The 12,979-nt window shown below is 41.0% G+C and overlaps 1 protein-coding gene across 3 annotated transcripts in view; it reads left to right on the top strand.

Annotated features, from left to right (window-relative positions):
• Positions 1-12,979, top strand: part of CNTNAP2 (contactin associated protein 2) — a 2,955,022-nt gene that overhangs the window by 2,471,411 nt on the left and 470,632 nt on the right. For all 3 annotated transcript variants that reach the window (XM_063922438.1, XM_063922437.1, XM_063922439.1), the window contains exon 15: positions 3,391-3,518. In XM_063922438.1, coding sequence (XP_063778508.1) covers positions 3,391-3,518 — 128 coding nt within the window. The remainder of the gene's footprint in view (positions 1-3,390; positions 3,519-12,979) is intronic.

The raw sequence follows: 12,979 nt of genomic DNA, 5'->3' as shown, positions 1-12,979 counted from the left end.
CGTTGTTGTTCATACTGTTAACTGGGTAAATTTATCACGAGTGATAGGGTATGATTGGTGTGACTGGTATGAGTCTATGCCAAGAACCTCAAATATTATATTATGGTTGTAATAAGTTTAATGGTGTATGGTGCACCTGCACCCTTGTTCCTATATTGTAGTATTGTAGTACTAAGTCCCAGCAAGGCAGCACATCCCATTATTAAAAATACAGATGTACAGTATACTCTAAGCACTAAGAATACTGCCAGTCAAAATAATTTTGATAAACTCTTATACATGGAGTATAAGTGAGGTTCTTAGCACACATTTGGTAAAAAAGTTTGGCCCATCCACCGCGTCCTGGTGAACTTCATTAGATGCGTCCCCAACATCTCTTATAATAAAATGTAAAATGTATTTTTGTCTGTTTTCATTGGTGTAATACTGTACATCTAAATTCAAGCATTTCCTCTCTGACCAGTAGGAACTGATGAGAAGCAGGATGAAAGAAGTCGGCTGCATATAGGGCCTAATTCAGAGCTGATCGCTGCTGTGCGTTTTCGCAAAGCAGCCGATCAGGTCTGAACTGCGCGTGCGCCGGAGCCGCAGTGCGCCGGCGCATGCCAGACGGCCTATGGCCATCTCAGCCCTGCAATCGCCTCTGCCTGATTGACAGGCAGAGGCGTTCGCTGGACGGGAGAGGGCAGGCTTGCTGCGCTTGGCCGCCGATTTAGGGGCACAGTCTGGGCAATGCAGGCGTACCCGGACTGTGCGGGGGCGGGCCGCGGTTGCTGCATGACATAACGCGCAGCCACTACGACCCAGACAGCGTTGGGTAGCTCCCTGCCTGCGCAGCTTCTGCGCAGCTACTCATCGCCACTGTGCGATGTTTTTGTACTTGTGCGGGGGGGGGGGGGGGGGGCAGACAAGCGGGGCGGACTAACCCCGTGCTGGGCATCGTCCTGCATGTCTGAGTAACTGATCGTAGCCATGCAAAATTTTGCACGGCTAAATTAATTAGGCCCAAAGTCGTTAGGTTTGTGCATGTTTATCAAAGTCCTCATATTCTAGTAAACTTTTTATAGATGAACAAAATAAATGTGCACCTAAGTTGCAAATGTTTCAATTTGGGTGCCTATTATATGCACACAAGTTTTTGTAGTCCACTAAAAATTCAGCATTGTGTGTGGAACATGGCGCAGCATTGTTTAGTACTACTATAGGAATAATTCATGCCTATGTTGTACACGGGATTATTTCACACGTGCAAAAAAACAATTATAAAAAATGATCACAATTCATGAGGGTGGCATTAACACTGCAAAGCTTTTGTCATCCTAGAAGGTGTACAAAGGGAAATATATCTGTAATTAGCATTTCTGTACCAAATGGCCAACATGATATATAGGAGTGTTCCTTTAATGAGACAAGAGAAATAGAGGCAGTTGTCTCATCATGCAGCAGTTTTGGAGGCATCAAAATAAAGTAATAAAACACTTACCTGCTGCAATAATGCTGAAGATATCTGTGAAAAATAGTGTACACATAACATCATTTAGAGACGCATTAGCACTTTAAATTTACATAGCAGCTGTGTGTGCATCAGTGCCTGATTGAGTTGCATTAATGTAAACTTGTCCTTACAGTACTAAGCCAAAAATTGCCCAACTCTACCTTCCCTCATTCTGCCTCTGCAGGTATACAGAGAAAAGCGTTAATGAAAAGTGAAAAACTATATATGGACACATGCTTACTGTACATATTGTTGGTATGGATGTATACTGAAAACATTGGGATATTATGCAGGGGAGTATTAATGCCTGAGGGGGCCTGTGTGCCCCTCTTACCTTGTGCCAACAAGCGGGTCCCTCTTCCACTGCAGCGAAGAAGCGGGCAAGTCTTTGCTTTTGTTATGCAGCCCTATCTTCTTGAAGATGTCACTGGGAATATGGCGCTGCAGAGGTGGAAGGACCTGCTTGCCAGCGCACAAGGTAAGTATAATCAGGGTGCAAAGCGGGGTCCTGCTGGACCCAGGTTCCCGTGCGCACTGCACACCCTGCATCCATTATAAATACACCTATATTCTTATGAAAAACAACTGTAAATGATCCCACAATGTGTTAATTTGGAACACAGTAGTTTCATATGAAATTAAAAGTAGCACAGGACAGTCTGGAGAGCTGCATAGAACTGTGTGTATGTGGGCTACAATAGGATTAATAATAGTATTAGCAATGCTTTGACAGAGATCTCTGGAAATAAAGAAACAGGTGGGGGCAGTATAGATCATTTTCTGCCAAAAAAGTACATTTTTAATATTTAATGATTACTGATCACTTATTAATACATCACAACCGTACATTGGATCTAATAATACTTGGTAAGCTGTGTAATAATCAGCATGCTTCTTCTCAGGATCTACCCGTGTGGCACTTGACCATTCAGTAGCGTCAAACATTACATTTTCTAGAAACTTTGGATCTGTTGATGTGTTACTAGTACTAGAACTGGGAACACTTAAGTCTGAAATCTTCCAGAGATACCAGACAAATCTTACAGCTACAGTAAACGTAGAATGACACCCTTATTTAGTAGAAAATTATTTTATTTTTTAGCTCAGACAGACCAAACAACAGATTTATCCTTTATTAGCGGGTCAGACTGACTAGTGGTAAGAAGAGAGCATACATTCGCTTTTTACAAGGAGGTATAGGAATGAAAAATGTTGGTGGTTTAAAAAATAGCACAGGATCTGGGAAATGGTGAGCTACACAAGCATAACACTCTAATGTAGAAGAAAACAGAAGAGCAAGTTGTGCATCTAATACTGTATTTGATAATATAGTACATTGTCAATGTATTATAAATCACATCATTATTTTGTTTTGCAATTCTAAACAAACTCAGGTGTAAATGTAATAGCCTGTGATTTCTATGCATCAGCTAATCTGGCCAATGTTTTAAAGGGGAAATCATTTAAAAGTAAAAAAACAACAACCAAGTTTTTGCCTGTTTAAGTCATTGTCCCTTTAAAACATTGGCAAGAGTCCACAGAAACCCACCAATGCCTGCAAGTCGCAGGCTATTACCCTTCAGTCTGAACATTAAAGATAACAGAGGATAGCCCCCATGCTTAACTGGACCCTTACAGCATTTTATTGTAATTTTAACTCTAAATAATGGATTTACAAAGTATCTTTCATACACCAGCTAGTAAGTAATAAACTATATCTAAGGATTCATAATCTTTTCTTTTCTTTTTTGCTTCTTTTTATATATTAAAGCATCTAAGGCAATTACACAATTATCATTTTGTAAAGTTAATGAAAGCTTTATCCTCATTAGAAACTAATGTATATAAACACCTTTAGTCAATGACTAATTTATCATCTCTCTCTTATGATGTAGGAGGAAGGATGATGGTATCTTGTCCTACAAAGACCACCTGCCAGTAACACAAGTCGTGATTGGAGATACATTTCGTTCTTCATCAGAGGCCAAGTTGTCTGTTGACCCTCTGCGCTGCTATGGAGACAGTAAGTTTTTATGAATAAAAGAAGATACAGTGCATCCGGAAAGTATTCACAGTGCTTCACTTTTTCCACATTTTGTTATGTTACAGCCTTATTCCAAATTGGAATAAATTAATTTTTTCCCTCAAAATTCTACACACAATACCCCATAATGACAACGTGAAAAAAGTTTTTTTTTTTTTTTTTTTTGCAATTTTATTAAAAATATGAAACTAAGAAATCACATGTACATAAGTATTCACAGCCTTTGCTCAATACTTTGTTGATGCACCTTTGGCAGCAATTACAGCCTCAGCTCTTTTTGAATATGATGTCATAAGCTTGGCACACCTATATTTGGGCAGTTTCGCCCATTCCTCTTTGCAGCACCTCTCAAGCTCCATCAGGTTGGATGGGAAGCGTTGGTGCACAGCCATTTTCAGATCTCTCCAGAGATGTTCAATCAAATTCAAGTCTGATCTCTGGCTGGGCTACTCAAGGACATTCACAGAGTTGTCCTGAAGCCCCTCCTTGGATATATTGGCTGTGTGCTGAAAGACATCCCCACAGCATGATGCTGCGACCACCATGCTTCAATCTAGGGATGGTATTGGCCTGGTGATGAGTGGTGCCTGGTTTCCTCCAAATGTGACACCTGGCATTCACACCAAAGAGTTCAATCTTTTTCTTATCAGACCAGAGAATTTTGTTTCTCATGGTCTGAGAGTCCTTCAGGTGCATTTTGGCAAATTCCAGACAGGCTGCCATGTGCTTTTTACTAAGGAGTGGCTTCAGTCTGGCCACTCTACTATACAGGCCTGATTGGTTGATTTCAACAGAGATGTTTGTCCTTCTGGCAGGTTCTCCTCTCTCCACAGAATAATGCTGTACCTCTGACAGAGTAACCATCGGGTTCTTAGTCTCCTCACTAACTCGGGCCCTTCTCCCCCGATCACTCAGTTTAGACGGCCAGCCAGCTCTAGGAAGAGTCCTGGTGGTTCCGAACTTCTTCCATTTACAGATGATGGAGGCCACTGTGCTCATTGGGACCTTCAAAGCAGCAGATATTTTTCTGTACCCTTCCCCAGATTTGTGCCTCAAGACAATCCTGTCTCGGAGGTCTACAGACAATTTCTTTGACTTCATGCTTGGTTTGTGCTCAGACATGCACTGTCAAGTGTGGGACCTTATATAGACAGGTGTGTGCCTTTCCAAATCATGTCCAATCAACTGAATTTACCACAGGTGGACCAATTAAGCTGTAGGAACATCTCAAGGATGATCAGTGGAAACAGGATGCACCTGAGCTCCATTTTGAACTTCATGGAAAAGGCTGTGAATTCTTCATTTTTTATTTTTAATAAATTAGCAAATATCTAAAAAAAAAAAAAAATTACCGTTATCATTATGGGGTATTGTGTGTAGAATTTTGAGGGAAAAAATTAATTTATTCCAGTTTGGAATAAGGCTGTAACATAACAAAATATGGAAAAAGTGAAGCGCTGTGAATACTTTCCTCTATCCCTATCATCAATGTCACTAAAAGGTTCTATAAGTCTGGCTCTGGCAAAGGAATTTACCTACAATACTGACCTGTGTTTCGCTGTGATATAGTCGTGTAAAATAATTGAAGAACAATGAAGTCTCTTTGGTAGATTTATTGCATTGTGAAGTTCACAGGGCTCACGATAAAAGAATATCATGAACTGAACACTGACACATTGATTTCATCTTATATACTTTCATAACATCATTACATACTCCAATCAAGGTAACAGGCCAATCATATACATAGACCAATCACAAATAATTTATCAGAATATATCATTATTTTTTATTATTATTATTATTATTATTATTACCAGTTATTTATATAGCTTATAAATATTCCGCAGCACTTTACAGAGAATATTTGGCCATTCTCATCAGTCCCTGCCCCAGTGGAGCTTACAATCTATATTCTCTATTTCATATACACGCAGTCACATTCACGCTAGGGTTAATTTTCTTGGGAGCCAATTAACCTACCAGTATATTTTTGGATTGTTGGAGGAAACCGGAGTACCAGGAGTAAACCAACGCAAGTACGGGGAGAATATACAAACTCCACACAGTTAGGGCCATGGTGGGAATCGAATCCATGACCTCAGTGCTGTGAGGCAGTAATGCTAACCATTACACCATCCGTACTGCCCTTTATTAATTCAGATACTCCCCTTACGGGGGGTTTCCAATTAATTAGATCAACATCTTGTGATTATGACTGTTTAATATCAAAATACATCTTACCTCCCACCTACTTTTAATTCTCTTTATTCTGCAATGATACCATTCCCTGTTCTGCAGAACACTAGCTAACCACAGTCTCATGACATACTGTGCAGCTGGCTTTTACTTCTTTTGTTTTGACTAAAAATCACAGTTTCTGCAAACATATAAAAATCACTTTTAAAGCAACAGTTTATTTTCTGAACAATAGACAAACTGACATCCAGCTTCCATTTTGTGTATTCACTTATCTATATCATTATTCTCTCTGCCAATATACTTGGCACTCTAATACACAAATCAGAAGGTTTAAATTCACATTTTATACTGAGGGTTAGGTAGATGTACAACACAGGTAAAGGGAGTGTTCACGCGGTTGGGTTTGGCACCAATGCTCACCGCGCCAGACAGGAATCCCTAATTTTTGATGTGAACCTTCCAGTGTTGGCTAGGAGAGTTTTGAGACAGTTAATTGAAACTCATCTATATTTCATGTCTAACATAATCATCCTTGTCAGTTTCCACCTTGTTATCTGTCTCATAAATTTAATTTACATGCTGAGTACTTTCCCTACCTTCCTGATCACCTTCTAACATCTGGTATATGGAGTTAACTTCCATGAGCTGTAAATTTTCATAAGACTTCTCCATGTCAGCATACATCATCTGTCTTTCCTGCTGCTCCTGGCTATTTCCCTAATTCACCGGTACCAGTTGACCCTTCTCATCTGTCACCACAATGGTCATCTCTTGGTGTATCTTCAACCTTTTAAATTCTTTACCACATTGTACACAAACTACCGGTCCACACTTGATGGTGAGATATATGATTCCCACAGTAAGGGCAGCAAACACAATGTACTGTAATCTTCCAGAGAAAAGCTTTGAAATACTACCTCCTAACCATCCAAGTGGGTCCCAACCTTCACTAGCACCTAACCTTCTCATTTCCTGCTGCAACTCTCCCACTTTGCTCAGATGAGCACCTATTTCAGCACTGTGGTCTTCAATATAAGTACAACATTCTTGTCCTACCACTGCACACGTGCCCTCTTCTTCTGCTGCCAACAACTGATCCAGCACCATTCTATTCTGTAAAGCCACCTTTCTCACTTGAGCAAGCTCTTCCACTGTCTGATTGATTGAAACCACTAATTCTCCTACCATATGATCTAGTACTGTCAATATTTGGGACACAGCCTTTTCCACAAGATAAATAGTGGACAGATTAAATAAAGTTCCAGCAGTTCGCTCACCATCAGAAAATCTAAAAGATACATCTCCTTTTTTCACTTCTCTTTTACTGTGTTGTCTCAAATATGTCAGGTCACCTGGCACCAAGTCATGCTCTATGGGAATATTTCTTGGTTACTGATCCAGATTATTAGTGGCTCTCACAAAGGGGACTACATAGGAGAGTGCACATTGTCCTTTAGCACCCAAGGGAATCCATGACTATGCCCATTTTCCACAAACCCAATACTGTACATACCCTTAGGCAGAGGCATTCCAAATATTTTGGTATAAATGATTCCTATGTATATCATAAAGTACCCTGTGTTATTACCATTGGTATCTCCACATGTGCTTTTATCAAGAGTACACCCCTTACTCTATAACTTGTATAGAGTGTCATTAGGCGTTAGTACCCCATTTGTGTCTGTTGAATGCCAGCAGGATCTTTGGTTTGTCAGTGAACACTTGCTTGACATTTTAACTACAAATGTGGCTCCAGTGCAGTTAGTATATCCTAGATTTTGGCCTTTTACCTTTACTGTCTTTATAATACTAAGCACATGCGTGCTGGGCTTTGAATTGACATTTAACCAGAATTCAGGTTCCCCTGTGGCTGCAGTTACTTGTAGAGCAGGTGAAGACTGCAAGCCTGCGTCTGAGACATCCAAATATAGAAAGTCCACAATGTTTTGTACATTAGATGTATTGTTGGCACACATGTGACTACCATTTTTCAGCTTATGACAAGACCATTCTCTGTCCATCATGTCTGATGTGCTTATGTAATGAGCTAGAAAGGGTAAACCTGCATCTACACTGATAGGTAGGTGGGTACAAATACAACATTTGCTTTTGTTGAGAGCCTCTGCAATTCTGCTGTGCATTGTTATCATAGAGTTACCTGTAAATTCATCTCTGTAATTCTCCTTTTGTAAGGCTGTGCGCGTACGTGCCCTGAATAGCATACCATTGTTATATTTCTCATTACCTGTTTCACTGGTAACGTTATTAGCAGACCATGGAGTGTATACACAAAACTCAAGCACAATAAGTATTATTGTAATCAGAAATGCCCATGAGAGAATGCACCCCCACAGTCCATGATCTGGCCTTTGGCCAATCAGCATCATCCTGTTTAGCATTGTCTTTGGTGTCCTTGATCTCCACAGTACTCGTCCAGGAGTTATGCACCCTCCACAGAGATTATTATGCCCGAACCACTCACTTGTTGGTTTTACTGGTAAAGTGAAGAGGTGTTTTGGAGAATATCTTCCACTTGTGCTGTCTCAGAAGGCGTGACTTCTGAACAATAGGCAAACTGACATCCAGCTTCCATTTTGTGTATTCACTTATCTGTATCAGCTGTATGAGCTTTCTCGAGGCTAAACTATTAAGAGGAGATGAATCAAACCTTCTAAAGAGCACAGGTGGAGCAGCCAATCAACCTTGAGCTATCATTTTACAGCATGGACTTAATAACTGATAGAAGTTAATTGGCTACCATGGACAACTTAGTTTTAAAGTTTGATACATTTTTCCTTTAAGGCCGGATTGTAAGTGTACACAGTGCTGATGTTAATTCTAAAAACCCCTTCAGCACATGCTCATATGCACGGTATCAGAAGTTGTGGGAAAGTGATGGATGTTCGTGTTCCTGGGCGGTAACTGGTAGGTGGCTAGAAATGCAGGTAAAAATTGTCCATTCAGTTGGAGTGTTATGGGAGTGGCGTAGACATGTCAGTGAAAGCGCATGCATACACAGACGCACAGTGGCAAGTATAGGAAGCCATAGTCAAATGGACAAACAGCACCAGCCGTAGGGCTAGTGCAAATTTCGATGGTGCAACCGATGGTGGTATCTAAGGATGCACCAATCAGTATTACTGCTTGTACTGACACTGACTGTGGGCATCTTAGTCCTTGCACATTGACTGCATGGATGTACACCGTAGGCGTCTGTAGAAGTATTTGCATAAAGTTGCAGATGGGAGATGCTGATTAGTGTGATTCTGCATCCACCTCTGAATCTAGCCCTTGATGTGATAAGTGTTGATAACAAAAGAGAACATTTATGAAAACTGATGCACAATGTAATGGTGCTGTAACCTTTAGAATCAGATTTAATAAACTGTGAGTTGATCTGCCATGTCTTTTTCCCTTAGTAAAGTGCTCAAGTGGTGCGAGCAGAAATGAATGATAACTGCAGCCTCAGGGCTGATAGCGTGTTCTGCAATTGAATAGCTCCAGGGACTTTACCTAGAGGAACAGACCACATGGATCTCAACATAGCTGAGTAAACCGGCTCCTTGGTCCTTAGTAATCAGTCATTAGCTTTAATGTGTTTACTTTTTATACACTTACCTGTGCACCAGTTTGTTTATTACTGTAATAATAATAATAATAATAATAATTATTATTATTATTATTATTATCCTTTATTTATGTACACCAATTACAAAGTACATAAGCAAAGGTTTCACTGTCTCAGCCTCACGCAAAAAAATCCGTATTTCATAATATTCCATATTTCGAAATATTTGGATAGGGGATACTCAACCTGTATGTATATATATTTCATTCCGGTTTAATACTAGGTGTAATAATGTGTAAGATTTGCTATAGTTGACATGTACAGTGGATACACAATATCCACTGAGTTTGGACTGAATGATTTTTTTAGAACCATTATTTGAAAAAGTAAAAGTGTTTTGACAGTACTTACATTATTATTTCTTTTGTTCAATGATTTCACATCTTAGTAGAGTAGATAATAAAGAATATGTTAGCAGCCCTCTTTGTGGTTAATGAGAAAGTTCTGCCAATCATACTTATTTGTGATAAAAGATAATAGTAGTGACATAAAAGCAACACTTCACAGATGGGATGCTGCCGCTAATGCCATCAGCTTTGCTATTTATTTCCATATTAATCAGGTTTATTAGTGTGCAAACAGCAATCAATCCCGGGGAAGATGGTATTGGGTTTGATTTCTGTGCTCATCAAGTAGCGTAATTAATAAAACTGTTTCTTTGTTATACTACGTTTCAGATGGATATGATAACTTAGACATTCTTTTTCTTTGTGTGTTTTATTGTTAAGAGTGTAAGAAAATAATTGCTTGCAGAGCAAGAAGATGAACTCTGCATATCTAATTAATACTCAATGTAGAAATGATGCACTGTGAGCCACTAGGCTGGAGTTTCATAGTGGGCCAAACAGAATTATTTTCAGAATTCAGGCATTTATATTACATATGTAAATAAGTATTTCATAAAAATCAATTCAGGCATTTATATTACATATGTAAATAAGTATTTCATAAAAATCAATTTAAATACCAAAATTATGCTTTGTTGCTATTATATACTAACCCTGCAGAATAAAATGTCATCTTGAATGTGTATTTACTTACGTAACCTCTTTACTATGAAGGAGGCAAAAGACTTTGCATTTGGGAAGTCATGTCTAGTGCTTCCGGTCTGTGCCTCAGCTACCCACTTACATTATTAATCTTATTAACCTTAATTTAATTGCATCTGCATTTTATTCAGCACATTTAATATAATATATAATCCATTGCAAGAGTCACTACCTCATTGAAGCTTGCAGTATATTGTGACAAGAACACTGAAATAATGAGGGTGATTCAGAGTTGAGCGCAGCAGCATATTTGTTAGCAGTTGGGCAAAACCATGTGCACTGCAGGGGAGGCAGATATAACATTTGCAGAGAGCGTTAGATTTGGGTGGGTTATTTTATTTCTGTGCAAAGTAAATACTGACCGCTTTATTTTTACACTGCAATTTAGATTTCAGTTTGAACACACCCCACCCAAATCTAACTCTCTCTGCACATGTTATATCTGCCCCGCCTGCAGTGCACATGGTTTTGCCCAACTGCTAACAAATTTGCTGCTGCGATCAACTCTGAATTACCCCCAATGTTTGAAGGAAGGTGCTGTATATTAGCACAAATGTATTTCTCTGACGTCCTAGTGGATGCTGGGAACTCCGTAAGGACCATGGGGAATAGCGGGCTCCGAAGGAGGCTGGGCACTCTAGAAAGATCTTAGACTACCTGGTGTGCACTGGCTCCTCCCACTATGACCCTCCTCCAAGCCTCAGTTAGATTTCGTGCCCGGCCGAGGTTGGATGCACACTAGGGGCTCTCCTGAGCTCTTAGAAAGTAATAGTCTTAGATTTTTTTATTTTCAGTGAGACCTGCTGGCAACAGGCTCACTGCAGCGAGGGACTAAGGGGAGAAGAAGCGAACTCGCCTGCTTGCAGCCAGATTGGGCTTCTTAGGCTACTGGACACCATTAGCTCCAGAGGGATCGACCGCAGGCCCAGCCTTGATGTTCGGTCCCGGAGCAGCGCCGCCGTCCCCCTTACAGAGCCAGAAGCAAGAAGTTGATCCGGAAAATCGGCGGCATGAAGACTCTGTCTTCACCAAGGTAGCGCACAGCACTGCAGCTGTGCGCCATTGCTCCTCTCACACACTTCACACTCCGGTCACTGAGGGTGCAGGGCGCTGGGGGGGGGCGCCCTGAGGCAGCAATAAAAACACCTTGGCTGGCTAAAATACCTCAATATATAGCCCCAGGGGCTATATATGAGGTAAATACCCCTGCCAGAATTCCATAAAAAGCGGGAGAATAGGCCGCGAAAAAGGGGCGGAGCCTATCTCCTCAGCACACTGGCGCCATTTTTCCCTCACAGCTCCTGCTGGAAGGAAGCTCCCTGGCTCTTCCCTGCAATCTACAGTACCAGTAAGAGGGAAAAGAGAGGGGGGGCATTAAATTTGGCAGTATATATATTTTATTGAAAAGCAGCTATTAGGGACATAACTCAGTTAGTCCCTGTATATATATAGCGCTCTGGTGTGTGCTGGCATACTCTTACTCTGTCCCCCCAAAGGGCTTTTTGTGGGTCCTGTCCTCTGTTTGAGCATTCCCTGTGTGTGTGGAGTGTGTCGGTACGGCTGTGTCGACATGTTTGAGGAGGATAATGATGTGGAGGGGGAGCAGATGCCTTTAGCAGGGATGTCACCCCCTGGGGGGCAGACACCTGAGTGGATGAGTTTATGGCAGGAAATGAGTGCACGTATAGACTCATTACATAAAAAATTTGACGACATGCCGACTGTGGGACAGCCGAGTCTTCAGCTCGTGCCTGTCCAGGTGTCTCAAAAGTCATCAGGGGCTCTGAAACGCCCGCTATCTCAGATGGCACAAGTAGATGTCGACACGGATACTGACACCAGTGTCGACGACGATGAGTCAAATTTAATGCCCGTTAAGGCCATTCACTGCATGATTGAGGCAATGAAAGAGGTGTTAAATATTTCTGATTTACATCCAGGTACCACAAAAAAGGGTATTATGTTTGGGGAGAAAAAACTACCTGTAGTTTTTCCCCCGTCAGATGAATTAAATGAAGTGTGTGAAGAAGCGTGGGCTTCCCCTGATAAGAAATTGGTAATTCCTAAGAAGATACTAATGGCGTTCCCTTTCCCGCCAGAGGATAGGTTACGTTGGGAAACACCCCCTAGGGTGGATAAAGCGCTCACACGTTTGTCTAAAAAGGTGGCACTACCGTCCCAGGATACGGCCGCCCTTAAGGAACCTGCTGATAGAAAGCAGGAGGCGATCCTGAAGTCTGTATATACACACTCAGGCATTATACTTAGACCAGCTATTGCGTCAGCATGGATGTGCAGTGCTGCCGCTGCGTGGTCAGATAAACTGTCAGAAAATATTGACACATTAGACAGAGACACGATTCTGCTAACAATTGACCATATCAAAGACTCAGTCTTATACATGAGAGATGCACAGAGGGAAATCTGCCGGCTGGCATCTAAAGTAAGTGCATTATCCATCTCTGCTAGGAGATGCTTATGGACTCGCCAGTGGACTGGAGATGCAGATTCCAAAAGGCACATGGAAGTTTTGCCTTATAAAGGGGAGGAATTATTTGGGG

The sequence above is a fragment of the Pseudophryne corroboree genome, chromosome 5 (assembly GCF_028390025.1).
Source record: "Pseudophryne corroboree isolate aPseCor3 chromosome 5, aPseCor3.hap2, whole genome shotgun sequence".
Taxonomy (NCBI): domain Eukaryota; kingdom Metazoa; phylum Chordata; class Amphibia; order Anura; family Myobatrachidae; genus Pseudophryne; species Pseudophryne corroboree.
The sequence above is the reverse complement of the archived record's forward strand: the minus strand, read 5'-3'. Positions and strand labels throughout refer to the sequence as shown.